This window comes from Drosophila bipectinata, chromosome XL (genome assembly GCF_030179905.1).
Source record: "Drosophila bipectinata strain 14024-0381.07 chromosome XL, DbipHiC1v2, whole genome shotgun sequence".
Taxonomy (NCBI): Eukaryota; Metazoa; Arthropoda; class Insecta; order Diptera; family Drosophilidae; genus Drosophila; species Drosophila bipectinata.
The window spans coordinates 14,618,241-14,646,182 of NC_091734.1; the positions used below are offsets into that span (position 1 = coordinate 14,618,241).

Below are 27,942 nucleotides of genomic sequence, written 5' to 3' on the forward strand. Positions count from 1 at the left end.
GTAGGAATAATAGCATTGTATAGAATTATATATTATGAATTATATAAATACATACATATGCTCCTAACGATGGCGATACTAAGATAAAAACCCTATTGTTATTATCCCTAAAAGTGATTTCAATAATAAAACTTAAACAGCCGTGTTCAGGCTTTATTAAATCATGACGTTTATGGCTTACTTACATTACTCTAAAGTTTAATATGATGGAAGAATTTCATAAGAAGACCACACAGAACCATTTATAATAATTCCCAAAAAAGCAATCAAATCAACAACTGTTCCTTTTATTTCCCAGTCAATCAAGGAAGCCCTGAGTCTAGAGTCTAGTTGTGTGTTGTTCAATCGTAAATCTCAAACCTGAACAGATCGACAGCACGAGCTAAAGGTCTCCAAATTTGAATCTAAAAAAAAAAGCTCCAAGATGTCCGAGCAGTTCAGCTTCAACGAAGCCTTTAACAGTCAGACCGTGCGCGGACGCGCCAATGTGAGTATCCTGTGGCAGAGATCCTAAACTCCTCCTACCAACCGACTCATCCTCCAGGTAGCCAAGGCCACCTGGGCCTCTGTGGGCCTGGTCTACGTGCTGGTGAAGATGCATCGCCGCAACACTAAGCGCCGCGAGGCCAAGCTATACTGCAAGGGCTGCCAGCAGGCCATGCTAGGCTAGGAGGACGTCCTGCCCTCGGGGATCACCGCAGCTCTACCTGATGGGTAGGAGCACCTTCCCCACTCCATCCAAGTGTTTTCTTTCGTTTCACCAAATCCCATCTCGTGTACTTTCGACGAGCTAATAAAACTGTTGCAATGTTTCAATTAAACTTTTTCTGTGGATTTTTAATTCTTTCGTTTTGGGGAATATTTTATTAAAAATTAAAAATAATTGATACAAAATAAATTAGATTTCTGTAAGACTTTTAAATAAACATGGATGTAGGTCCAACATACCTATAAATGGAATAAAATGAAGAGCCCTGAAAAACCTTTAACCCGCAAAAACCTTCCAAGAAAGGAAACTAAATGATTTCTTTTGTGATACCAAGTACTTCTCGAAAATATGTACCTCCTTAATACCTTAGTAGTAAGGTACTAAGGTACTAAGGCCACTTGGGTACCTTACCAAGGGACATCGATTTACATACCCAGAAAAAGATTTTTTCTTATAAATTTTTGTTTTTTTAATATATATAAAATACAATATATACAATATTGTATGTTACATATATATGTATATGCTTTATGAAGATGGAAATATTTTATATCTCCCTGAAAAAATACCGTAACTTAAATAAAGACTTGCACTCCTTCAAGTACCGGGTATGATATACATAATTAGAGGTTATAGTGGTGGAATATGAAGAGAGATAGATATGAAAGAATATTTAGGAGATATTTATGTAGGAAGCATACCTATCTCAGACTTCTGAGATATATTCAGATGCAGATATATTTAGATTCAGTTTGGATAGACCCCAACTCAAAAACTTTAACAAATTTTTCTCAAACAACTTTTTTCAAATTGTCCAATCAATATTTATAATATTTTATCAACATTTTTTGTTTTATTTAATTAAAGACATTATATTGTCTCAAGACTTAAACGGGCCGTGAAGGAGTTCGTATTAAATTCGTATTAAATTTTATTCAAAACCCCAAGCGTGCTAGGAAGTCGAAATCCGAACCCGAGAAGGGTAGGCTAGGCCACAGGCTTCGTTTTGATAAGGCCAGACCTCGGACCCTGTAGCTCCCATTTGTTCAGGACCCCGCCCAGAGACAGTACACTCAGCCAGCACCCAGACCGCAGAGTCAAGAGCCCCTAGGAGCCAAGTTCAGAAACAGGAGCATGGCCGAGGGATTCAAGAAGTATTTCAATGGCACCACCATCAATGGGCGAGCCAATGTGAGTAGTGATGCCGCAATCCGCCCAGTTCCTCCTCCTTCTACTCCCCTTTCTAACCCAAATCTCCGCAAACTTGACTCTCAAAGGTGGCCAAAGCCACGTATGGCACGTTGGCGTTGCTGTACATCGTCTACCGGATGCGGAAGGGTGGATCCAAGCAGCAGTCCCAGCTGGCCAGCGGCAAGTGCCACTGCGAGAACGAGTCGGACACGGCGCCCCACTCCGATCCTGGCATCTATGAAGTGGATCCCGATTGCTCGGTCTGCCGGGAGCGATCAGAGAAGGCAATGACCGAGTACGACAAGGAACAGCAGCGCAGATCGGCCCACGAAGACGATGATGGCTGTCGCGACGATCCCCCACCGCCTCCGTCCGGCGGCCACCCGCGTCGCAAATGCCCATGCGAGGAGCCCAGTCGCCGTGTGGAGGGATCTGTAAAGCACAGTAGCCACCACATCACCGGAAACTCCTCCGAAAGCTACAAGGGACGGGGTCAACAGTTCCAGACACCGTATCAGTACCAGCAGCGATACAGTCAGACCAGTGCTGCCGGGCAGGCCGAGGCGGAGCAACTGCGCCCGACCAGTGCGCTGGTGGGCCAGGTGCACGACGCTGTCTACCGGGTGTTCCGCGGCGTAGTGGGCGCCATGTTCGGCGGCTCAACGACCAGTGCGGGGAGCGGCGACAAGGCGGAAGGCCAAACGCCGAGAGGCGCCGGCTTGGCATCGGATCCGTCGGCCACGTCCCAGTCGTCCTCCGTGCTGGAAGAGCAGGAGGACGAGGAGGACCGCGATGAGGGCCTGGACTACGATGACAGCGAGGAGACGCCTCTGAAGCGGCGGACTGCCCCCCGATCCTGTGTGCCGACCAACCACGACATGCCGGGCGTGGTGGGTCTCGAGGACGGGCACTACCTCTACCACCAGCAGCCAGAGGAGTCCCCCTACTCCGCCTCCGCCCGAAATCAAGCTCATCCCGGATCGGAATCGTCCAAGTCGCGTCAGAATGAAAACGATTATAGCGGCTTCACCGACGGCTTCGCCTCCGGGCTATTCTTTGGCGACGAGGATCAGTAGAGGGAGTGAATTCCAGGACCAGGAACAGTTTCAGCTCGCAATCTGTGCGGGTGCTTCTGTAAAATTCAAAATTTCCAAATAAACCCGTTAGGGTACTTTTATGAAGAGCATTACATAAAAAAGTTTTTTTTCTTTTCTGGGCTGTTGATCTTCCCAAGGAAGCTCCGACACAGACCATGTTTGGTCCCTTGTAATATCGTATGTGGATCTACCCCATACGAGGGACTCATGGTCTACCAATTTCACCACCCTGAGGCTTTGGTAAATTTTTGTTTGTCCTATTTGGATCTATATCTGATACTTCTGTGATGTCGGTTAGGAATCTTTCTCTGAGTTTTGATAGGACTGCAGGGCTGGGAAATGGCATAGATGATGCTCCACGGTTTCTTCCTCCTCTTGATCCCTACAGCTGCTTCAGTAGTCGTTGATGGGTAAACTCATTCGCCTAGAATGGGTTTGAGTTTGGGGTATCGGGCCAGAGTTGGCGTTTCATCCGACCATTCGGGACAGGTTCCCATTTCCATTATTTCTTTTATTGGCTTCCCTAAGATTGAGATTGTAAGAGGCTTTTGGTATGCCAGAACCCTATATTTCAGACTGGAGAGGTGTGGTGGTACCTGCCTGTGATGTCCCTGTGGCCAGGGACCCAGATGGGGCTAATATCATACAGGATTGACATCTCACATATCATACAGAGATCTACCGTCTAAGAATGTTTTCGAGTTGCTGGTGATCGAGCCTATTTATTTAATAGCTATTTTATTTAATTATTTAATTAATATTTAATTTAATAGTTCTATATATTTACTTTGCTGCGTGGGAGGTTGTATAAATTGAGATGCTTTATGAGGAGAGTTAGTCTCCCCACACGCTAAGACAGATAGCCGTGGGCAAAGGGGGGGGCCGAGGAGGCGCGAAAGCGGAAAAAGGGGGTCAAGCACCGGTCATCAACCTGGCAGCCAAATGGAATGTCGCCAGGATCAGTACGGGGGGTTGGGGGGAATGTGAATGCCAGTTACCGTGGGTTCCGGCGAAGGGCGAAATAATGCTACCCGTGGGAGGACGGATCTACGTGGAAAGTAACGGTGTCCGGTGAAGGGGTAAACGCCGCCACCCGGGGGAAGACGGAATCGACGTGGAACGTAACGGTTCCCAGAGCAACGATGGAAAAGTAGTCCAATGGGGGAATCAGCACGATGCGCAGGCGTGCCTTAAAAAGTATGGCGGAGTGAGCATCAAAGGAGTGGCAAGGAGCAAAGGGGGGTTGCGACGCAGAGTGCAGCGAGCCCTGGAAGCCCACCGGTGCACCACATACCTGCAGCAGAGATCCGTGGCCGGGGGAAACGGGGGGCCACGCATAGCGACCCGCCAACGGGAAAGTGGCGTGATTCTGGAAGCAGGATTAACGGAAGGAGCAGAATCCGGGAGGATTAACGGGCGCCCCAATCAGTATAAAAGGAGGCCCATTGGAGCGGATCGGGACGAGTCTTTTTAGGAAGCTTGTAGCGTTGAGTTGGAGGACCGCCTGTGGAGAGTCCGCCATCCAAGTGTTAGAGCGTTTCTAAAAAGGATTCGGTTTGTTTGAGTTGAAGGACCGCCTTTGGAGAGTCCGACAGCCAAACGCGAGGAGAGCGAAAAGACAAGTGAGGAAAGGATCCGTTGCTGGACGGTTCCTCGACAAACCCCGGGTAGTGTAGTCGAGTTGGTCCATTCCCGAACACGGCAGGTAGCCTTGCTAGGAAGTGAGGAAAGGATACGTCTGGCGTACGCCTTACCGACTCCTGAAATCGCAACCAACAGGCGTGGTCCTGCGAGACAAGGATAGATCGACTCGGGATCGCACGCCCGGTGTACACGAAACGTAAAGGACGAGACACAAGACAGAACCAGGGTGGGGAGACAGAGTTGAGCCACTCCCGAACACGGCAGGTAGTCTTGCAAGGAAGTGAGGAAAGGATAAGTCTGGCGTATGCCTTACCGACTCCTGAAATCACAACCAACAGGCGTGGTCCTGCGAAACAAGGAGGCCGACTTGGTATCACACGCCCGGTAGTCACGAGACGTACAGGACAAGGGAGACAAGGACCCGTTGCTGGACGATTTCCTCTACGAGCCCGGGGCGTCAGAGTCGAGTAGGGCCATTCCCGAACACGGCAGGTAGCCTTGCAAGGAAGTGAGGAAAGGATACGTCTGGCGTACGCCTTACCGACTCCTGGAATCGCAACCAACAGGCGTGGTCCTGCGAAACAAGGATCGGCCGACTCGAGAACTGACGCCCAAGTCAAAGACCTAGTGGGAGCACCCCGGTCACCAGCCCCGCCACTACAAACTCGGGTTCACCGGCGCGTATGCACGGTGTCCCGGTGTAGCGGGAACGCGACGCACGGTCAGTCACACGGCAACTTCCAAACCTGGCACCAGAGCGTATGCATGGTGTCCCGGTGTAGCGGAGGCGGCAGTCGGCAACTTCCAAACCTGGCACCGGAGCGTATGCACGGTGTCCCGGTGTAGCGGAGACGTCACCCGGCAACTTCCAAACCTGGCACCGGAGCGTATGCACGGTGTCCCGGTGTAGCGAAGGCGTCACCCGGCAACTTCCAAACCTGGCACCGGAGCGTATGCACGGTGTCCCGGTGTAGCGAAGGCGTCACCCGGCAACTTCCAAACCTGGCACCGGAGCGTATGCACGGTGTCCCGGTGTAGCGAAGGCGTCACCCGGCAACTTCCAAACCTGGCACCGAAGCGTATGCACGGTGTCCCGGTGTAACGGAGGCGGCAGTCTGCATACAAACTCCCAATCCTGGCATCGGAGCGTATGCACGATGTCCCGGTGTAACGGAGGCGACAGTCCGCAGCCATCATCTGACCAGTCGTAGTCGACCCAAGGGGGTGTTTTCAAGGCAAAAGGGCGGAGGGTAGCGGAATCGCTAGCAGCGCGGCCCCAGGAGTACCATCGGCGACGGAGTAGCGGCGGCGTGTCCTCAACAACCCGCAGAGGACGCAGACGATGGAGCCGGCAGAAACGGAAGGAGCAACGAGGAAGAGAGAAGGAAAACCTTTTGTATTGTGAAGAGATCTCAAAATAAATAGTGTGGAAATCTCAAGCTATTTGTATTATTTTCTGGGCTTGGGCAATCACGTCGAATCTATAAATTCGGTGGATCGGATCCGCGAAACTGTGGCGAGCGGAAGCAGAAATAACAGTTCGTTACAGCTTTTGATACTGATACCTGGTGGTCCGGAGTATACACCTCTTCCTTCTAATTTCGAGTCGGGGGCTTGAGCATTCCTCACTTTTCCTCACTCACTTTCCGTTTCTTAGGAGTACAGTAGTCTGTGCTGGTAGGAATTTGGGTATCGTTTAGTGAAAGAGTGGATTGTCCAATAGCTTTACTATTAATAGTTTACAAAAAAAACATCATAATATTTAAAAGATAAATACAGTCCCTCATATTAAATTGCAATATAATCATCATTTCTCATAGACTTTGATGGGCTAAGGGTAATTTCCATATTGTGGCTTTCCATAAGATGGCTTAGATCTTAAAAGTTGAAGCAGTTTATAAAAGGAGTTATTCTTAAGAACTTTTAAGAGAATTGGGAATCAAACTGTAAATAAAGAACTACAACATTGAACCCAACAGGTCCGCCAGGACTTGGTTAAGTTTTCAAGATTAAGGCTGGGAGACATTCTCCTCGAATGTCCTCTCTACCTGGAAGAAAGAAACAATATCCTACCCTCAAACCAGCCTGAGTTCCTTACCCCTAACACCTTAAATATCCTAACTTCTCTGAAATTCCAATAAAGGCAATAAAGTTATACCACCCCATACAAAACCTAGTCACAGTAAAAATTTAAATATATAAAAATGTAAATATTTATACAATAAGCGGAGCTTAAGGACACAGGAGCTATAGCTTATATAGTTATATAGTATTAAAACATAGGTTTTCAATTTTCATATAACCTGAGAATAAATAAATAAATGCTAAATGAGAATTAATAAATAAACAGAAACTCACTCTTTATTATTATATTTAGATTTTATTAAATTATTAAATTTATCTAATAAAATGTTAGAATAAGGCTAAGTCTTTGGGCTGGATAGTGGTCGGTTCTTCTTCTACTTCTAGTAGAGATATCGACTTTATTTTTTTTTAGGTCTATGATGGCTTTTCAATGTTATTTAAAAAATATCATGATAATAATCAAAAGTAAAAGCTACAAATATGACTCCCATATAGGCAACATGTTTTTAAACAAAACTGACAAATCAGTTTATTTATGACACCATTTATAAACTAATTAATAAGGGCAAAAACCTAAGATTCCAAAAGTTCTTCTTCATCTGTAGAGTCTGTAATGGATATAGTATCGTTGGGCTGGCTCTTCGATTCTTCTTTAAAAATACTGTCGTAGCATGGTAAAAAGTCCACGTCTATTGCTGTATTGATAAAGCTTCTAATTAGCGTATATTGACGCTTTGTCAAATCGGCTTCTGTTATAAGGTCTATCACAGAAAAGGGTTTTGCTGGTAAAATGGATGGCTTCTCTTGTAAGCCTGCGGAATGTAAACCATCTCCAGCGGACTCCTCACTTAGTTCTGTAAGGTCCTGAATACGACGTAGTTTTATCCTTGGAAGAAATTTTCTCGACTTTTGAAAACCAACTTGAATATTTCCTGTCCAAATGATATTTATTGCGGTGGAATTTCTTCCAAAGTTCAGAAATTCTCGTGCAACGAGTTCTAAGTAAAGTTCTCACTTGAGGATGATCAAATGTGTAGCCATGGTTTTCTTTGTAATTTTGAATTACATTAAAGACATCTCTCAATTTTTCAGCTATACCGCCTTTGCTAGAGCGCCAAATATCAAATATATAATTCCGCGAAAGCTCGCACTCGTAAGATGTTCCTAAAATAGAAGAAATTTAAATGTTAGAAAAAGAATAATAAAATAAATAAGCAAAACAAACGTAACAGAGACACAGAAACGCAAAACAAGGTTCATGGCTTCTAAAACGTACTGAAACTGGACTCGCACATATTCGCAGTTGAATTTCACAAATAATGCTTATTAAATATTGATTAATTTTTTTAAACAAATTTTCATCAAGGATGACTAGGAGAAGAAGACTGATTCTTAGTTCGGCTGAACCCAAAAATGAGTCTTCATAAACCATTATTGTTTTGGTCACAAAAAGCATGCACAATTACTGGAACTTGCAATAAAACAATGTACATAAATACATACCTTCTACTTTAATATTCATTTTGCCTTAGTTACTCCAAATAAAGTTTAAAATTGTTTTTTTTTTAAAAGATTCCACGGCCTTAAGCTGGTGCGCACGCCTGCATCTGATCGCTTGAATTGTGCCTCACATTTGCACGCATTTTTCTGCGCGAATATGTGGAGCACAACAAAAAGAACGATTGTTTTGGTTCATCGAACGTTGTCTTATCGATAAAAAGACGCGCCATATTTGAACTTTAAAGCCAAATATTGATTTCTTGCCAAACCCCCTTCCATAATTGAAACACCATAATCTTTAGTATTTTCATAATTTTTTGCTTGTTTTGCATTTTAATTAGCTTTCAGTTTAGTTCAGATAGGTTCCTTTAGGGCGCATCTAACTCTTGAATTGATCATCATTAGCAACGAATTTGGTTTTTTTTTTGGCTCGAGGCCTTTGTGTTTAGCGTTATTCCATTAATAATCTTAACTGCTCTCCGGGCAGGGTAATACGGATTCGGATTCGGACTCGGGAATGGATGGGGCTAATGGGGTTCGAGTTGGATGGCGTCTAACGTTCAAGCCTTGTGTTTATAATGAGAGGACTCCAACTAACATTTATATTTAAATATGTTTATGCGTAATATATATATACGAGTACATATATATATATAATATAATATGGAAATAACATTAACGCTTTGCTTTTTGGTTTCAATATCCTTTCTCTACAAGCCGTCTTTCTCTCTCTCTCTATCTCTTTCTCTTTCATGCTTCCACCGCATCATCTCTTTCTTTCCATTGTCATCCTGCTCTGTGTCATGTGCTACCTTTAAAATATATGTATATATACGTGTGGGTTTTTTTTTAAGTGTATCTATGTGTAATGTGTTCGCGTGAGTGGCGTTTTTTCTTTTCTAACTTTGAAGGCTCTTTGTGTTGAATGTGTCCTAGTATCCTAGCTGAGAATCATCATAAATAGTGGGTTGGTTCTCCTCCTCCTTCCTCTTCAGATCCTTTCAGGTAAGGCAGATTCTGTGGGGGCGGGAGCCTAGCCCTCGTGGCTGGCCACCGACTCCAGGTCGCTGTTGTCCTCGCTGCCGGTCGCCTCGGTGGGTTCGCCCATCGCCACGCGGGCGTACTCGTCGGTGTCGATGCTCTTGCAGAAGTGTATGGCGTACTTGAGCTTCTCCAGGAGCACAGCCTGGAATTAGGTCCGCAGGATTAAAATTCAGGATCTTGATATTAAAAAGAAAGACCTCACCTTGCAGGAGTAGCGCGGCATCTTCAGCAAAAAGAAGCAGGTATAGCTCTCGGGCAGGAAGTGGTCGGGCGGGTTCTTCTCCAGCACTTGGAGCACAAAGTCCCGTCCCCGGAAATCGGCAATGGTGCGCGGCAGACGGGTGCGGCCCCACACGAAGCGCAGGAACAAGGAACGCTCCTGTAAGCGAAAGTCCAATTTAGAGCTAGGAGATCCAAAGACCTGATTCAGAGACCCACCTGATTGGTAAACTCCTCCATCACCTCCCAGAACCAGGTGACCAGGGCCGAGCCGGGATCGAAGCCCTTGTAGGTGGCCACCGACTTGAGCAACCCCAGCGGAATGTCCGGCGAGCCGCAGACCATGGCCTGCAGCTCTGCGGCGGAGAAGAGCGACAGCAAAGGCACTGGAATCACCTTGGACATACCGTCCCGGACGGCCTTCACCTGCTCGTCGAACTCGTGCAGCCGGAAGCCCAGGGCCAGCCGTACGTACTCGGCCCTGTTCCTCGGCGAGATGTGCGTGTAGCGGGTGGACAGCGGCACCTCATGGCCCCGGGCCGAGGACGTGGAGAACGGCAGTTCCAGGGTGTTGAACAGCTTGGGATCGTCGTCCATGTTCCGGATGCAGAGCAGCCCGGCCACGTAGTCGCGATCCACCTCGGTGAGGTCCGTGGGCCGGAGCACCTCGCCGGTCAGTTGCCTCCAAACGGGCTCCGCCAGGCTGGAAAATAGGTCAGAGATTAGGGATTGGATTAAAGTTGGGAGTTCAAAATTGGGAAGCGAAGCACTCACTTGATGCTCAGCGGTGATCCGGTGCGCACGGCAATGCCCATGAGCACGCCCAGGAAGCGGAACATGTTCATCTGCAGCACCGACGACAGGGTGGGATCCAGCAGGAAGCAGTCCCGATTGGCGCCCGCCTCGCCCCGTCCGTTCGGGGTGCTGATCAGGAGCGGGACGCTGCCGTTCTGCAGTTCGTCGCACATCTCGGCGATGGACTCGCTGTATCCGCCGCCACAGTCGTCCACGCTCTCGCCCACGAACTTCACCTTCCAGACGCGGTGCGGCAGGGCCAGGGCCTCCTGGGTGAGGAGCGGCAGCTTCTGGACCATCTGCCCGAACACGCTCTTCATGCCGTCGATCCCGGCCAGGCCGTTGCAGCGGCTGCGGGAGCGCTTCACCTGGATGCGATTCAGCTCGATGACGGGGCCGTGCTGCTTGTCCCGCACCATGGTGGTCTGGATGACCTTACGGAAGGCAGCCTCCTTGATGTTGTACACGAGGACGTCCTTGAGGGCGCCGAGGCTCAGGTCGCCCGAAATGGGCAGCATCGCCAGGCAGGGGCACAGCAGCTCCGAGAAGTGGTGCAGCAGGATGAGCCGGGCGTGGAGTGCCTCCGGCGCCAGGTCCCTCACCAGGTCGTACTCCAGCGGCGGGTTGGGCAGTGGGCGCAGTCGCTCGCTCAGCTGTGAGGTGGAGAGCGCCAGGGTGTGGGCCGACCCGCAGGTTACCTTCACGATGTGCTTTCCCTGCAGGGCGGATACCAGGCGGGGTCGCTGGATGGCCGTCACCGTGCCGTCGCCCAGCTGACCCTCGTCGTTGTCGCCCCAGGTGTACACCTCGCCGGAGTCGCTGCAGGCCACGCAGTGGAGGGAGCCGGTGGCGATCGAGATGATCTTCTTGCCCTGCAGGGCGGCCACCTTCTTGGGCCGCCGCACGTGGTCCACAGAGCCGTGCCCCAGTCGGTGGAAGTCGCCCTTGCCCCAGGTGTAGACTGCTCCGGACTTGGTCAGGGCCACGGAGAACTGCGATCCGCACTCCACCTTGATCACGCCCAGGCCGGCCAGGCTCTCGATCTTGTAGGGCAGCTTGCAGCCGTCGCTGCCGCCGCGTCCCAGCTTGCCGTAGTCGCCGTCGCCCCAGCTCCAGACGTTGTCGTCGTCGGTGATGCACAGGGTCTGGGCGTCGCCGGAGCCGCAGGCTATGTCGATGGCCCGGTAGCCCAGCAGCGCCTCCACCAGCTTCGGTCTCAGTTGGTCCTCGGAGTCGCCGTGGCCCAGGCGGCCGTATCTGCCCTTGCCCCAGGTCAGGACCTGGCCGCTGGCCGTGATGGCCGCCGAGTGGGCGCTGCCGCAGGCTATGTCCGCCACGCTCATCCCGTGCAGGTGCTCAACGAGCTTGGGCCGGTCGTAGCTCACCCGGTTTCCGTGTCCCAGCTTGCCGTCCTCGCCCTCGCCCCAGGCGTACACCTCGCCCTCGGTGGTCAGGGCCAGGCAGTGCTTGCCGCCGGAGTTGACGGCCACCTTCTTCACGAAGACGTGCTGCAGCGAGCCCAGCAGCGTGGGTATGGCCCAGCTGTCGCTGCCTCCAACTCCCAGCCTGCCTCCGGAGCCGTAGCCCGTGGCGAAGAGTTTCCCATCCGGGGTGACGGCGAACAGCGACTGCTCGCCGCCGGCCAGCTGGACGGGGCGGAGGAGGCTGAGGGCCTCGCAGGGGGTGGGCGTTTTGATGCGGCTGCCCTCCAGGCCGCCCAGCTGGCCGCGGTGGTTGTGTCCCCAGCCGTAGATGGTGCTGGCGCCGCCCCAGCTCAGGGCCCAGTCGTCGGGCCGGCGGTTGAGCCACTGGAGCAGCTGGGCGTCGTGCGGGGCCTGGAACAGGGAGTGGTCCTCGTGCAGCAGGATGGACGAGGAGTCCAGTTGCGAGCCCGGGCACATCAGGGACTCGTGGTGGTCCGCCTGGTGGAGGAGCGGTGGTGGGGGCGGCGGTGGCGACACATTGCTGGCCGTGCTGGACGACAGCGATGTGGTAGAGTTCAGCATCGATGCTCCGGGGGACTGGCCGCCGCACGGATGGGAGTTGGAGCTGCAGCTGGCCGCGGAGCTGGGCAGCATCTCGGCGAACTTCTTCCGCACCTCCAGGCAGAAGGCGCGCGGCAGCTCTGTGCGGCGGATGAGGGACTGGGCCACTCTCACGGCGATGCAGTAGCGCTTGAACCACGCCCACTTGTGGAGGTCCCCGCCTCCGCCGGAGGCCGAGCTACACGCGGCCGCACCCGAGACTGAGCTTGGGCCGGATCCAGATCCAGAGGTGGCTGCGCAAGCGGCGGCTAGGATGGCGGACGACGAGCCCATGGTACAGAAGGCGCTGCTTCCTCCGAGTCCTCCTCCTCCGCTAGTTGCTCCGCCCGTTGTGGAGGCACTGCCGCTGGTTACCATGGGCAGCGAGGCGTCCAGCTGCATGTCGCAGGCCAGGGCGGCCAGGGTCTTGAAGTAGTCCGAGTGCATCAGATGAATGCCTCCTCGCACCTGCGGCTCCTCGTACTCGTACTGCCGCAGGAGTTCCGGGATCAGGGGCTGAAGCAGGCCGGCCAACGACGGGTCCTGGGGGCGGGGAGCCTGCTCCAGCAGCAGGACTGCGTGCAGCTTGCGCAGCGACCAGATCCTCTGCGCTGTGGACAGAGCTCCCAGCTGGGAGCAGGCGGCCAGGGCGGAGGCCAGGCGGAGCAGCACGCCCGGCTGGCGGGGGGCTAGGCGGGAGTCCAGCAGGGACATCACCAGGGCCATCGACGGCTGCGAGAGCACCGCCCGGTCGGACCCGGTCTCGCCCAGAGTGGCCGCCGGCATGACGGCGTGCACCCAGAAGCGCCAGCCCCAGCCGTTCACGGAGCTGTCCGAGGAGAACTTCCAGCGCAGCTCGTCGCCGGGCACCCGGATCTCCGGCGCCCAGTGGGCGAACTCCCGGCCGGAGCGCATGGCCAGCACCCGGCCCGTTCCGTCCATGATGACCAGCGGATCGTTCCGCTTCTCCGTGCTGCACTGGCTGTCGAACTCCAGGCGCAGCATCTCCGCTCCGGGAATCCTCACTGCTCCCGTCACGTTCACGTTGTCCACGTAGGGGTGGCTGCTCTCCTGCATCACCGGCTTGGGCAGCTTGCCGAGGCAGTGGCGGGAGGTGCAGAGGTCCTCCAGTTCCGTGATGCAGGTCTCCAGCAGCATGGCCGCCACGGCCGGCGAGCCCGCTCCCAGGGAGATCAGCGTCTCGGCAATTGTCTGGGCCGTGCTCGGTGGCCCGCATCGTCCGCACACCGCTAGCTTCAGCAGCTCCACCAGGCTCTTGGCCTCCGGCTCGCCGAGCAGGCCGCCAAAGTCGTCCAGGCCGTGGCAGTGTCCGATCTGGGCCAGTATCTCCTCCTGCTGCGTCATGGTGGCCGCCATGACGGACATGGCGCTGGCCGACATCCGCGAGTGCTTGTGCTGGGCGGGCAGGGCGCTGCTGGACAGGGATCCGGACATGGACAGGGAGCCCGTGAGACTCTGGAAGGCGCTCAGTGGCCCGGCCGTGAGGGGAGGCAAGGTGGCCGACATGCCCGCCACTACGCTCACTCCTCCGCCTCCTCCTGTGGTGGTCATCAGCTCCAGTGGGAGGTCGGGGCTGTGCTCCTGGAGCGCTGCATCTGAGGCGTCTGCCGGGGCCTCGCCTCCGCCCTGAGCAATGGGCTCCACGGTGGCTGCTCCAGTTTGGTTGTTGACTGCTCCTCCTGCGCCGACTCCTCCACTGACTCCCGCCAGCTGCTCCTCCTCGCCGACGCCGCCGCCTATGCCGCGCTCCTTGTAGTTCACCTTGCTGTGGCTCGTCAGGGCGGCGACGATCAGCTGCCGGGCCTGCAGGATGCTCATGGCACGCAGGACGTGGGCCAGGGCGGCCTGCCGAGCGGCCGGACTCTCCAGGGCCAGGCTCTCGCTTAGGCTGGTGAGGCTCGGGGGCTTGGAGTCCGGCTTGGTGGTCTGGTGCACTGCCTCCGCCTCGTAGATGCCCAGGCTGCTGCCGCCCAGGGGGTCCCGGGTGCTGCCGAACGGCACGGGCCCGCGCTTCTCCTCCTCCATGGTGGCGTTGGGCAGGCCCCAGGCTATCGAGTGGGAGCTGCCGCAGGCCACCCGGTTCACGAAGACGGCGTCCAGGCCGATCACCAGGGCGGGCTTCTTGTTCACGAACGTGTTCCCGCTGCCCTGCTGGCCGTGGTCATTGTCGCCCCAGGCGTACACCTGCCCGGCGTCCGTGACGGCCAGGCAGTGGAGAGCGCCGACGGCCACGTGGATGACTCTGCGGCCGCGCAGGCCGCCGATGGGCTGCGGCTTCCGGACGTGTTGGTCGCCGCCGTGGCCCAGCCGGTAGTAGTCGCCTTTGCCCCACGTCCAGACCTCGCCGGCCCGGGTCAGGGCCAGGCTGAACTGGGCTCCGCACTCGATCTGCACCACGCCGATCCCCGAGAGACGCTCGATCTCGTGCGGGGTGTCCGATCCCTCGCTGCCGCCGCGTCCCAGCTTGCCGAAGTCTCCGTCGCCCCACGAGAACACCGCTCCGTCCTCCGTGAGGGCCAGCGTCTGGGCGTCCCGACTGCCGCAGGCCACCTGGACGACCCTCCGCCCGGCCAGGGCCGCCACCAGCTTGGGCTTCAGTTGCGTGGCGTTGTCGCCGTGTCCCAGCCGGCCGTACTCGCCGAGGCCCCAGGTGTAGAGCTCGCCCTGGCTGCTGATGGCCGCCGAGTGGGAGGAGCCGCAGGCCACGTCCCGGATCTTCTTGGCGCGCAGCGCCTCCACCTGGCGCGGCTTGTCCAGCGTCGTCCGGTTGCCGTGTCCCAGCTTGCCGTCCTCGCCCTCGCCCCACGAGAAGACCTTGCCGTCCAGGGTCAGGGCCAGGGCGTGCTTCCCGCCGGAGTGGACGGCCACCTTCTTGACCACGTACTGGTGCAGCACCGGGAGCTGGTGGGGCAGCGGCACGTTGTGGGTGACGCCCAGCCCGAGTCGGCCGTTGGTTCCCTCGCCGCAGGCGTACACCTTCCCGTCCTGGCTGACGATGAAGAGGCTCTTGGATCCCCCGGCTATGTGGATGGGGCGCAGCCGACTGATGGTCTGCGAGAAGGTGGGCACCTTCACCTTGGAGCCCTTCAGGCCGCCCAGCTGCTCCTTGTCGTTGAGGCCCCACACCATGACGGTGCAGGGCAGGTCCTGGTCCAGGCCGCCGCCCGGCTCGCCGTGGGCGGAGCTTACAGCTCCCGGACCCACTCCGGAGCTGTACTCGCTGGCCAGGAACTGGGCGTTGGCCAGGATGTGCTGCAGGTCCGGCTGCTGGCGCCGGCCCACGAACTGCAGACCGTGGATCTTGCACTGGATCCCGTTGTTCTGGCACTGCTTCACCACGATCTCCACCCAGGGGTAGTAGGCGGGCACGTTCTGCATGAGCACCACTCGGGTGGCGCCCGCCGGCACCGGGGTCCAGGTGTACTCCTTCAGGCTGTCCACGCACTCGCCCACCCGGATCTCCAGCAGCGAGGGCATGTGCGAGTGGTCCTCCGGACTGACCGTGATGGCCAGGCTGTGCACCAGGACGCGGTCGTGCAGCTCCAGGCGTATCCAGTGCCGGCACGGCCCGGTGGAGCAGCTCTGCCAGATCTGTCCGCTTCCGTCCAGCAGGTGCTTGGCCGCCGCCTCGTTGGAGCTGACCGTCAGGGAGCGGATGCATCTCGACCAGTCCTCGATGAGATCAGACGGGGCCGGCGGGGGGGTTGGCCCACTCGACTCTCCCGGTTGTCCGAGGGCCCCGGCCATGGGGGCGGCGGCGCCGGAGGTGGCCACCAGTTCCACTTCGTTGATGTGACCCTGCCAGGCGGGAAGGTCTGGAAAGTCCACTGTCAGCTGCTTGCCCCGCACGGAGATAACCACTCCCGTCGCCTGGCTCCGGCCCAGGCGCAGCTGGGGGCCCAGAAGTCCGTGGCGCAGAGAAGAGGAGCGCAGCCGCACCTTGGCGCCGACCGCGATCGGCGGGGGGCGTGGCTGGTGCGGGGACTGGGCCGCCTCCACCAGTTCGATGTGGACGAAGCAGACCCAGTAGGTGCTGCCGTGGTTGCGCCAGTCGACTTGGACGTTGAGGTCGTGCAGTCCCTCGGTGTCCACGATGAGGACGGTGCCCATGTCGCCCTTCTTGATCTCCTCGAAGTCCCGGCAGCAGCGCACCGTCATCCCCGGCCTGACCAGGCCGCGCACGTACAGCGCGTAGAGGTCCGCGGTCTGGAAGTCCTTCCGAGATTCAAACTTGACCGGAGGCGGTGGTGGCGGAGCCGCTTCCTGGTTCGGCTGCCCTTCCACGGTGTCCGAGGACGAGGAGGAGCTTGATGCGGAGGAGGACGAGCTGGAGGAGCTGGAGGAATGGTTGCTGGCGCACTCGTTGTCGGAGTCCGCTTCCGGGTCGTGGGCCGAGCCAGGCCGCGGCGGTGGCGGCGCCGAGTCCTCCTCCTCAATGGTGTTGGCGCAGACGTCCGGGTGCTCGAGAATCCACTGGACTATCTGCTCTGGCGTGGGCATGATCTCGGCCTGGAGGGAGAGCTGCTTCAGGGCCAGCTCCACGGTTCGCCGGGTGAATCCCATCTCCATGATCTGTCCAATCAGCTGGTCATCGCTGGCCGCCGCCAGCCACTTGTTGCCCTTCGCCGGCTGCTCCGCCTGCTCTGTGGTCTTGGCCGCTGGTTTCTGCTCCTTGCTGCGATTCACGTTGTACACCGGCACTCCATGCACCATAGTGGGTTGCGGAGGCGTGGCCATGGCGAGGCCGTTGGCCGGAGCTCCACCGGCGTCTTCGACGATCTCCTGGTGGGCCTGGGTGGCCAGAGACTGGATGCAGTTGAGGGCGGCGGTGGCCAGGTCCGTGTACGAGTAGCAGGCCTTTACTGGTGACGCCTGGGTGGCCCGCAGGAGGATGCACTGGATGAGAAGCTGCGCCTCCTGCCCGCCGCTTCCGGCACTGCCAGACGACAGCTGGTGTTCCTGTTCCTGGTCCGCTGGTTCCTGGGCCTCCGGCTGCACGTCCGGATCGCTGCTGGGTTCTTGTCCCTCTCCGGAGCCGTATATGCTGCCCGGAGCTCGCTGCTTCAGGATGCGACGCAGTGCGGCTTGGTGGCGGTACAGGACTCCGTTTGTGTGGAGCACGGCCAGCTGGAGCTGTTGGGCGCGGAGCAGGCCCAGGTCGAGACGTCCCTCCGGACTGGCGGGCAGTTCGCGCAGCTCCGGCGACGGCCCGTAGAGCAGCACCGTCCAGGCGTTGAGTAGCATTTCGTTCATGGGCAGCCGGCTGAGACTGAAGACACTGTGGTCCAGATGGGGCAGCACGGCGGCAAGCGGCACCTTGACGAATCCTGTGGCGGAGGCAGCGCCTCCCTGGGCCAGGAGGCAGCGCCCCTTGGGCGTGAAGCTGGCGATGACCATGTGGCTCCCCTCGTGGAAGCAGTGCAGCCCCACACGGGGCCTGAGATCGTGTCCGCCCATGGCGGCGAGGACGCCCAGCACGAAGACCTGCTCGCTGTCCAATGGTTGGTGGGTGGCATGTGGTGGCGGTGACTGCTCCGCCAACAGCTCGGCGGCCACGCACAGCTTCTGGGCCAGGAAGGAGTTGATCACCGGATTCCAGGACGGCAGCGTGTGCAGGCGTCGCAGCAGCGCCACCAGCTCCTCGGCCACGCTCCCGGAGTGCGAGGCGGTCAGCAGCACCCGGGTCTTTCCCTCGCCGGTGGGTTGCAGGCTGACGTCGCCGGGGCAGTGGAGGGCGATGCGCCCCAAGGTGGCGAACAGTTGACGCACCAGCGCGGGCATGCGGGGCTCCTCTTCGACGCCCCACTGAGACAGGATGCACTGCAGCAGTCGCAGGCAGTGCAGCTGCCGGTAGACGCCAGATTCGCTGCCCGCCGGCTGCTCCAGCAGGGACAGGTAGTGCCCCAGCCAGCCGGGGGAGCTCAGCTCCAGGCACAAGCGCGGCGAGTCACCTGGAGAGTGGAGTACAAGGAGTTAGTGTTTGCCTTTCTTCCCTGAGAGTGGAGGACTCACCTGCAATGGCTCGGATGAATCCAAGGTTGAGCCAGCCCAGCGAGTTGGCCACACTGGACATGGTAGGCTTGGGGTCCACGATGGCACGGAACATGCTGGTGATGCCGCGCAGGGCGTGCTTGTCCAGCTGGGAGCCGTGCAGGCCACTGCCCACGGCCAGGATCTGGAGCAGCTTGGCGGCGCAGTGGCGCAGCAGCTTGGAGGGATGAGATTCGCTCGAGGGCGAGGACTCGCTGCCGGCCAGATCCTCGCGTTCCGGCTCCGTGGGAGAGGCCACGTTAAGGGCACTGTCCGCCAGCTGGAGGTCGTACTGGCCCTCCTTGCCCATGCGGTAGGAATTGGTGGCTCCGGTGTACCACTCGACGCGCACCCACCTGGAGGAGAGGAAGTTTGTTAGTCTCTGGTAAGAGGAGCATGTGAACCCCTTTAACTCACCCGTCTTCGCCCACCTCGCTGATGATGCGACCCTCGCCGGGAGGATTCCCGTCCTGGTCGCCCCACTTCCAGTCCGTTCCACGCACAATCCGCGTCCCGATCTTCATCAGCTTGGCCAGGTCGGGTCCACTCAGCTGCGCCTTGCTGGACTTCTGCTTAAGGACGCTGTCCTCGTACAGGACACTCAGCTCGCCGGGTGGCTGGCCTCCACCAGCTGCTCCTTCGCCGCCCGTCTGGGCCAGGAGACCCAGGACAGTGCCCAGCAGGCCAGAGTTTAGGAGGAGCCCAAGCTCGTTGGGGCCTAGTTCCTTGGCCAGCAGCCCGAAGACGCTCAGCAGGAATCTTGCGCGGGGCAGGCGCTTCAGAAGGACGTAGGTGCCTAGGTTGCTGCTGTCCTTGCCGCGGGCGTGGCCGTGCTGCTCCTGGTTGAGTAGCCGGCGCAGCTCCCTAACCGCCCAGTCGAGGACGCGGGACTGCGCCAGGAGCAGGCGAGTCTTCTGGTACGCGCTGATCATGTTCAGTTGGCCGAGCACGGGCAGGGAGCTTCCCGATGGACTAGAAGCGCCTCCGCCGGTACCGGGCTTCAGGTGCAGGCCCAGGAAGCCGTTCAGGAGGCTGTACTGGGTGGCGTCCAGGAGGCCGTGCAGTTCGAGTAGTTGCTGGACGAGCTGCAGCCCGGCCAGACGCAGCTGGTAGCGCTGCATCTGGCAGTACATGGCTCGGCGGGCCGTCTCGACGTCGCAGCTGTCCTGAAGGGCAAAGTCCACGATGTCCTGCATCAGGGCGGGATCCAGTTCTCCCTCGCCGTTGATCTGGCGCTCGTTGAGCCGTCGCAGCAGGCTCTCCTCCTCCTCGGCCGCCTGCTGCTCCTGCTGCTTGTCCTGTGGCTTCTTCTCCTGCTCCTGCTGCTGCTGTATGGTGGCGTTCAGTAGGTCCTCCAGCCTGGCCGGCTGCCTTGCAGACCGCAGCTCCTGGAGCAGGCGGCGCACTAGCATCCGGAAGCGCGGCAGCCGCTGGAGGATGGGCAGGCGGCGCAGTCCCCGTTGCTGTGGACTGATCGCCGGACGCACTTCGTACAGCAGGAAGCGGAGTCGCTCCAGGATGGGGGCGCAGACCTCCTTGTAGCTCCGGTTCATCTGTTGGCGGGTCCGCACCACCGACCACTTGGCCTGGTGCACCAGTCGTATGATCTCGCCCAGCTGGCGCGGCGGCGGCGACTCCCCCTCCGTTTCCAAGGCATTCAGGACCAGACCGCCGAGGTACTGGTGTCGGATGAGCACGGCGCTGAGCAGACGCTCCAGTTCCTGGACGGGATGTTCCGTGGCGAACTCCTGGTGCCACATCAGGTTGTGTGCCTTGCAGTAGCGCTCCGTCAGGGTCACCCAGGCGGCCACTGGCGCCTCCGAGAGCCTGGCCTCGGCCAGTCCAGTCACAAACGCCTCCGCCCGTTGCTGCAGCTGGGACTTGCCGCGCACCTGCACCGGACCCTGCTGCTGCTGCAGGTGCTGGATAGGCAGAGGTGGCGCCTGGTCCGTGGGCGTGTTCCCGGCCGTGCTGTGGCAGCTGTGACTGCTGCGAGCCTCTCCCTTTTCCTCGTCAAAGGGATTGCTGGGCTGGAGCAGCTGCAGGCCTCCACTTAGTAGGCTGGACTTGTCCAGCTGGCGGCATTGCAGCTCCGCCGGCTGTAGCGCCGGCCCGTTGCACATCAGATTGGCCACCAGGCCCAGGAGCTGGGCCAGGGCGCACTCTGAGCTGAAGTGGGTGAGGCGAGTGGGTCCCGGGGGAGGGCTCTGCTAGGGAACGGACATGGTTAGTGGCTGAAGTGGATATAGGTTGGGGAGACCTACCTTGTCCTCTCCTCCTGCTTGGGACATGTACTTGCCCAGCTTGTGGTGTTGGAGGATCTGCTCCATGGCACTTCTGTGAGCCGGACTGCTCAGCTCCGCCGTCAGATCCTTGCCCAGGCCGGTGTCCAGGATGCCACGCAACGTCTCGGACTCGCAGCTGCAAAGGGAAAGAGGAAATAGCGGATTATTGGAGGAATCCGAGGGACAAGAGATCCACCTACTTGTAGCCACTCAAGTCGCAGACGTAGCCGGCCAGGATGATGCAACGACTTCCGTCCAGAAGGTGATTCTCCATGTCGGCGCGTCGCACGTAGTGGGTCTCGGGGTCGGCGGGCGGTGGACCTCCGTTCTTGGGGCCCCCTCGGCAGATGATGCCCGGCCAGCCCATGTCGTCGCCGTCGCGAAGTTCTCCCTCGCCCAGGGCCCTGTTCAAGCGGTCCAGGACTCGAAGAAGCGGCAGGAAGAGACGCGCCCAACGGAGTCCACCCAGGCACTGGGGACGATCGCGCTTCAGGAGCACCAGGCCCACGAGCAGTTCGTGGAGCAGGGCGTCCGACACGTCGGCCTGGAGGACGCGACCCAAGTGGCCCAGTTGCTGGCCGATGGGATGCTCGCCCGGCTCCCGGCACTGGAGCGCCAGTTCGTGGGCTTGCTGCAGCGTCGCTACGCAGGCGGGGATGAGGGCGTGCAGGTACTGGAGCAGCAGGGCCTCGGCGCCGGTGGTCTCCTCCTCTGGGTCCGCCTGATGGATGTGGGCCAGCAGCAGGCGCTGGAAGCGGTGCAGCAGACTCAGACTGGGACTGGTGCTCGGCTCCTGGGCGTGATGCCGGTTCTGTTCGCGCTCCTCCTCCTCCTTCTCCTGCTGCAGGAGCAAGAGCTGCTGCTCCAGCTGGTGATGCTTTCGCAATGCCGGCAAGAGGCGGGTCTGGGTGAGGGCCGCGATGTTGCCCAGCAGCCGCGTGATGAGCTGCAGGAGCGGCAAGTGCACCCCGTCGCCGCAGTCTGCGCCGCAGGAGCTGCTCTCCAGTCGGATGGCGTTCTGCAGGGCCGACTCGAGGCCGCCCTCGGCCATCAGGGAGCTGACTAGCAGATCGGTCATGAAGCGGTGTCCCACGGAGGACGCCTGGCCCGGCTCGGAGGGCAGCAGAGAGGTGAGGGTCTGGGCTCGCTCCGCCGCAGTGGGCAGGAGTACACTCCAGCCGTCCTGGAAGGGGACACAACATGTTAGCTATCCGCAAAGGCTTCAGAAATCGGAGCACTCACCTGCAGCGCCTGTTGCGCGGCCACCTGGATGGTGCGCAGCACCTGAGTGCCGCCCGCCAGACCCAGGATCCTGGTCTTGAGGCTGCTCAGCAACCGGCTGCCGCTGGCGAGACCCACTTGGCGCGGCTCCACGCCGTTGGCTATCAGGGCGAGCAACTGCAGCCGCACCAGGTTCAGGCAGGCCACGGCGATGCACTCGCTCTCCTGGTTGGGCGTCTGACGGTTGTCCTGGCTGCTGCACATGCACATGCCCAGCAGCTGGTCGAGCAGCCGGAACGTGGGCTCGCCCAGGTCGATGACGAAGGGTGCCCGCAGCGGCACACCCTGGTGGGAGCTCTGCGTCCAAATCAGACTCTGGCCGGCGGTGCAGGCAATGCCACTGGCCGGCAGCGTGGGCAGTGCCACCAGGATGGGGGTGCGCAGCAGGGGGTCGCTGGAGACGGAGGGAGGGCAGATCTGCTGGCTGTCGTTGCGACCCCATCCGAAGACCTCGCCGCTGCTGGTCAGGGCCAAGCAGTGGGCCACGCCCAATGCCACGTCCACGATGCGTTTGTGCTGGAAAGCAGTTGGAATTTTAGGAGGAACTACGCGGATCAGCGACAAGGCAGGCACTCACCTGAAGACTGCTGACCAGACGCGGCACACTGCATCCCTGGACGTTTCGCTCCACCAGCTGGTGGCCCAGGCAGGTTTCCTTGCCCCACGTGTAGACCTGTCCCTCGCTGGTCAACGCCACCGAGAACTGGGAGCCCGCAAAGACGCGTTGCACGCGCGGCAGCGACTCCACCAGGATGGGCTGCAGGCTGCCGTTGCAGTTGCCGTTTCCCAGCTTCCCGTAGTCGCCGTCGCCCCAGGCGAAGACCAGACCGGTCGAGGTGAGGGCCAGGGAGTGGGCGTCGCCGCTGCCCAGGGCCGCGTCCACCACCATGTAATCGGACAGGGCGGCCACTATGGTGGGCAGGCAGCGGTCGTCGCTGTTGCCGTGGCCCAGGCGGGCGTAGGTGCCGCGGCCCCAGGTGAGGAGTTGGCCGCCACAGGTGATGGCTGCACTGTAGGTGCATCCGCAGAAGATCGACTGGATGCACTGCGCCTCTAGGGCCGCGATCTTGGTGGGCACGGCGCGGGCGTGGGTGTCGCCATGGCCCAGGCGGTGATCTTCGCCGGCACCCCAGGAGTAGATGGCGTCTGGAAAGGCAAAGAAGAGGATTCATTAATATAATTAATTAATTTATTATAATCTGTATTTAAATTTAGGGGGGGAATATGTTAACTTCTTTGAAAAATTGCACTTTTTGGGGATTTTTTAAAATTAAAATTTTAAGCAATTGTTAATTAGGGTATGACCTTAATTAACTTTATTTTATTTATTTTTTATTTACTTATTTTATTTTATAAACTAACGAAGTAATAATATAATATGGAATATTATATAAGTAATATTTGTAATATTCCATAGAAAAACCTAAATATATAATTTTTATTATCTGCCGGAAGCATAAAAACTTAAAAAACTAAAATTATATTGTTTGAAAATCGGTTTTCCCAAAAATCCTTGGGAGGGTTTTTAAAAAACGAATTTTTTGAAATTCTTGTTCTTACATTTTAAAGGAAAACCTGTATATTTCTAATAAATAATATAAATAAAATATAATATCTAAAATTATCAAAATTATTATTAAACTCATAAACCATTTAATTAAATTCTTTAATAACTCATTAACCATCATTAATCCTCATAAATTGTTTATAGAAATTGTGTTTCAAATTTCAAAACAAATCAGGGCAGCAGTTTTCGAGCTTCGAGCATTATCCGACTTTGAAAAATGACACTCTATGGGAAAAAGTCACTGCTTCTTCAATTCTGCTTCGATTCGCAGACACAGAACTCTTAAGAAATTAAACAATTTAAAATAAATAAACAACTATTTGTTAAATGCGAAACCCCCTTTGGAGCTGCGTGTTTATTTTCTTGAATCCACAGCAAACAGGTGGAGAAAAGCTCCATTTTATGATATTTATTCGTAATAGCTTCAAACCTTCAAACGAGAGTAAAGCGTATTCTCGTAGTAGCTTGGAGGGCAATTTAATTGATTGCCAGATAATCGATCTAAAGGCTTAATCATTGTCTGAACAATTGCTCATTAAACCAACGCAATAACTAAGCAATTAGAATACGTACATATATAATAAAACAGCTGCAGTCTTTTGGGTTTGACGAAAGTATTTGGTTAATATAAATATACTAATAATATAATATACTATAATATATTTGATTAAGTTAAAAAAAAAGAAACAAAACATTTAAACAGAAACTAAGCCGCGGAAAATGCATAATTCAAAGCTAGAAACTAAATATCTGCATTAAGAATCGATTGACCTCCTCAGAAGCAGAGGCAGTTCTGTTAAGGGGTAACACCATTTGAAAGAATTTAAAAATTTTGAATTTTTTGGCAGTTTCTTAAAGTCTCAGATAAGTATCCCAGTTATATATTCTTATAGTTATGAACTTATACAGCGATTTAAAAATAAAGAAAGGCTTCTTTAAGTAAGGTTTTCTCGAAAGAAGGTCTTTGAAATCAAAACCCACTCGAAAACGATTAGTTTTGAATATTTGTATCTGCATTTTTTAAACCATAGATTAAAGCTTTATCTCTTTAATGCCTTTAGTGATTAATTTTACAAAATTAGGTAGATTTTAGGAAAGTTTTTAAAAGTAGCTAGGTTTAGTTTAAAATATATAATTTTTCTGATTTTTTAAATAAAAAAAAATAGCTTTGTTTAATCCAAAAAACTAAATATAAAACATGATTAATCTCTTTAAATGATTAGTTTTAGATTTGATCTTAAATAAATCCAGAATTGGCTAATTTCTACCCATGACTTCTATAAGAATAAATTAGCCGAAATGCGTAAAAAAGACAGTGTAGAGTGGTGTTACTCCCTAAAACACGTTTGACCTCCCAAGAGAGACAGTTCTGTAACAACTTTAGTAGCAACTAATCACCAAACACAAACTAGAAACAAATAAATGGCTCATTGCCAACATCCAAGTTCTAGGCCCAGTTCTAGAATCTATGTAGTTCTAGAATTCTCGCAGATATTTGTTCAATGAGTACTAGAAACAAGAGACGCTTCGAATAAACTTGAAAGTGATGATCTTGACAGACATCACTCGTCTGCGTCTCGGTCTGGGTCTGGGCCTGGGCATGGGTTCGATTTCAAACCGTAAACAGATTCCTAATTGATTTGTTTGTGAATCATTGAAGATGTTTTCAATATTTAGATTCAAAACTAATGGAGACTGTTCTTAGAGGTTCTAATTTTGAATAATATTTTAATAAAGATATAAAGATAGTCCCCCAACCCCACTTACGATTGCTGTCAATGGCCAAGAAGTGACGTCCCTCGCAGTGCCCGGCAATGCTGATGAACGTCTCGTGGCCCACCTCCTCGAACGGCTGGGGCTCGGCCTCCGGCTTGGACAGCCGCCAGGCATGCAGCTTGCCCTCCTGGCTGAGGAGCAGCACCTGGCTCTCGCTGCAGGCCACCTGCTTCACCTGGAACCGGCAATTCAGCAGCGGGGCCGACGGCCCAGACTCGCCACAGCTCAGCGCGGGCTCGGAGCTGAATCCCTGTTGGTCTTTGGAGAGAGCGGGCCAGCCCATGGCGTAGATGCGTTGCTGGGCGCCGTAGCCGGGCGAGGCGGCCGGGACCTGGCCTCGGAGCAGGCAGCGTGGCATCAGCGGCTGGGCCATGCGATCCAGGTGCGAGATGATGACTACGGCGGCGCGTCGCAAGTCCACAATGGCGGCACTGCTCTTCGGCAGCGACAGGAACCGGAGGAAGGTCTCCGTGGCACTGACCACTGGCGCTGGCTCCGCACTAGGCAGCTGGCCCGACTTGACGGAGGGAGGTCCGAGCTTCTGGTAGCGCTGCAGGATGCGCAGTAGTGGGGCGCCGGTCTTGCGGGGCATGTCTCGGTTGTCGTTGCCGGCACGATCCTTCTCCCAGAGCATCAGCAGCAGGACGACGCACTCCAGGGTGGCGGCCAGGGTGCCCTTCTGCACACCCAATTCCAGGAGCAGGCACAGGGCCGAGTGACGGTCGTTCTGCGGCGCAGTGCAGCGGCCACCCATCGGATCGCCGAGCGCCACCAGGCGCAGGAACTTGGTGGAGCGCTCCATGACCTCCACCCAGAGCGGCGACACCGAGGCGTCCTCGAAGATTGTGGCCTCCGGCAGTTCTTGTAGCGAGGCGAGGGCGTCGGTCAGCAGTTCACTGCACATCTCCGTGTCCTCGCCGGAGCGCCAGGCGCGTCGAAGAAAGGCAAAGCTGAAGTTCAGGGCAGCCCGAGTGGCCACGCGAGCCAAGCCGAGGGCACCGTGCTCTGCGCGCTCTGTAGGCCGCTGCATCTCCACGGCTGGTGCACCATTCGGGCTGGCTGTGCTGGCGACAGTTGAGTTGACGGTGGCGGTCGAGGCTCCGGGAAGGTTGTTGGTGGTGCTGGCACTGGGGTTTCCCGCAGCTGGCTGGACACAGCGTTCCCGCTCCCTCTCCCGCTTCAGGGCCACGAAATACCGCTCGTAGACGAAGAGCTGCTGGCGCAGGTGCTGGGCGGACAAACAGTTACCGGCCGCTCGCAGGGCCAGCTCCTGGAGCTCCGAGATCAGCGATCGCTGGCAGTCTTGGCGCGCCTGCTGTGTGGGGGGCTGACTCCAGAGCCAGCCGCTCAGGACGTGCTCGGTGGCCTGGCTGAGGTGCTGGGCCTGCTGGGCGGCCGCCTGGGTGGTAAGCTTCTTGATGGCGGTGTCAGAGTCCAGGGGCCGGCAGCCGTCGCAGTTGCAGGCGGAGTGCGGGCCGCAGTACTCTGGCTGGCAGCAGGAGCACTTCAGTTGCTGGGCACCGCAGTAGTGCTTGCCGTCGTCGCCCAGATAGGACAGCTGGCCGCGGGCGTTCAGGATGGGGGCGGCGGGCGAGGAGACCAGTTCGCAGTCCTGGATCAGGTGGTTCCATAGCACGGCGCCCTCGGAGGCATGGCGCAGGGAGGCAATGAGATCGGCGCGCAGCCATTTGGCGTCCAGAAAGCGAAGCGGCCGCAGGTGGAGATCCAAGGATGGGCTTAGAGCCGAAATGACCGAGCCAGAACCAGACCCAGATCCAGTTGCACTTCCACTGCCCGTGGCTGTGGCAGGCTGGGGCTGCAGGGCAGGCACTACTGGCTGTGGCGGCGGCGGAGGTGGCGGAGCGGTGCCCGTTACCGTTCCCGTTCCGGATCCAGGGCCAGGCCCCTGGCCACTTGCCTGGCGGTTGTACATGGCGTTTCTGTTTCGATTTTGGACTTTTATTCTTGGTTTTGTTCGATTTGGTTGTTAGTAGGAGTAGGACTCTGATGGGTGGAGAACGAGAATTTTTCTAGTGCTCCACACCCTCGTTTGGACTCAGCCTAGAAACAGTAGCATGGCACATTATGCCCCCTCCCAGGGGGGGGTGGGAGGGGGTTGGTTGGTTCACGGGGGCGTGGCGGGTGGCGGGGGGCAGGGGCGGTCTCAATGTCGTCACTCACGCACGCAGCAGGGTAAAAAAAAAACAGCAAAACACAACAAAAACACAGAACTGCACTTCGGAGAGGAGACGGTTTTTTCGCTTTTTTGTTGGCGACTGTGGCCTAGGATGAATGTTGCTTCTCCTACGGGGCTTTGTTCGTTGTTGGGCCAATGTTGTGGCCAATCGTTACGACACGACGGAGTTCGACGGACAGGCGCACGACTCGTTCGATTTTTGAATGCGTCTAAAATGCAAAATGTTTTTGAATGTGTCTCTCTAGATCCAGTGGCCGATATAAGCAGTGTTGCCACCTAGATGCGCTTAAGAACCCACGGTGCTGCCACTCAGCCCAAACGGAAATTTCGGGAGGGGGTTGTTGACCCGGGAAGGTTTGAAAATCGAACAACGGGCCAATGGTTTATACTGAAGCTATATTTTTGGAAAATAATTTTCAATATTACACTTTATTAACTGTAAAAGGATTTCAACAAAGTGCCTCGCTTTAAAAATCT

The 27,942-nt window shown here is 56.1% G+C and overlaps 3 protein-coding genes across 4 annotated transcripts; 2 read left to right on the forward strand and 1 right to left on the reverse strand.

Annotated features, from left to right (window-relative positions):
* The first annotated feature begins 327 nt into the window (after positions 1-327).
* LOC108127928 (ATP synthase membrane subunit K, mitochondrial) lies at positions 328-821 on the forward strand. The gene is made up of 2 exons (XM_017245257.3): positions 328-487; positions 545-821. Exons 1-2 carry the CDS (start codon positions 425-427, stop codon positions 668-670), a joined length of 189 nt encoding a protein of 62 aa, XP_017100746.1. The 5' UTR covers positions 328-424; the 3' UTR covers positions 671-821.
* Positions 822-1,700: 879 nt separating this feature from the next.
* Positions 1,701-3,086, forward strand: LOC108127924 (G patch domain-containing protein 8). Its single transcript, XM_017245253.3, has 2 exons — positions 1,701-1,900; positions 1,987-3,086. Exons 1-2 carry the CDS (start codon positions 1,844-1,846, stop codon positions 2,974-2,976), a joined length of 1,047 nt encoding a protein of 348 aa, XP_017100742.2. The 5' UTR covers positions 1,701-1,843; the 3' UTR covers positions 2,977-3,086.
* Positions 3,087-8,523: 5,437 nt separating this feature from the next.
* On the reverse strand, positions 8,524-27,745 carry HERC2 (E3 ubiquitin-protein ligase HERC2). Of its 2 annotated transcripts, none has more exons than XM_017245262.3 (11): positions 25,260-27,745; positions 22,503-23,071; positions 21,887-22,441; positions 20,845-21,827; positions 20,624-20,780; positions 18,777-20,566; positions 18,342-18,715; positions 10,264-18,280; positions 9,709-10,192; positions 9,473-9,649; positions 8,524-9,412 (listed from the first exon to the last, which is right to left on the reverse strand). In XM_017245262.3, the coding sequence occupies exons 1-11, from the start codon at positions 27,199-27,201 to the stop codon at positions 9,260-9,262; spliced, it is 15,201 nt and encodes a 5,066-aa protein (XP_017100751.3). In that variant the 5' UTR covers positions 27,202-27,745; the 3' UTR covers positions 8,524-9,259. The 2 variants fall into 2 exon arrangements, with proteins under 2 accessions (XP_017100751.3, XP_070138335.1); XM_070282234.1 differs by having other exon boundaries at positions 18,777-20,569.
* Between the last annotated feature and the right edge of the window lie 197 nt (positions 27,746-27,942).

Bases quoted from the DNA above. Each gene is read 5' to 3' on its own strand.
- HERC2 (XM_070282234.1), bottom strand. From the start codon at position 27,201: ATGTACAACCGCCAGGCAAGTGGCCAGGGGCCTGGCCCTGGATCCGGA. The intron at 21,828-21,886 runs GTGAGTGCTCCG...GTCCCCTTCCAG, and splicing joins CCGCGCAACAGGCGCTGCAG to GACGGCTGGAGTGTACTCCT. The intron at 9,413-9,472 runs GTGAGGTCTTTC...ACCTAATTCCAG, and splicing joins TGCCGCGCTACTCCTGCAAG to GCTGTGCTCCTGGAGAAGCT.
- LOC108127924 (XM_017245253.3), top strand. From the start codon at position 1,844: ATGGCCGAGGGATTCAAGAAGTATTTCAATGGCACCACCATCAATGGG. The intron at 1,901-1,986 runs GTGAGTAGTGAT...TGACTCTCAAAG, and splicing joins CCATCAATGGGCGAGCCAAT to GTGGCCAAAGCCACGTATGG.
- LOC108127928 (XM_017245257.3), top strand. From the start codon at position 425: ATGTCCGAGCAGTTCAGCTTCAACGAAGCCTTTAACAGTCAGACCGTG. The intron at 488-544 runs GTGAGTATCCTG...CTCATCCTCCAG, and splicing joins CCGTGCGCGGACGCGCCAAT to GTAGCCAAGGCCACCTGGGC.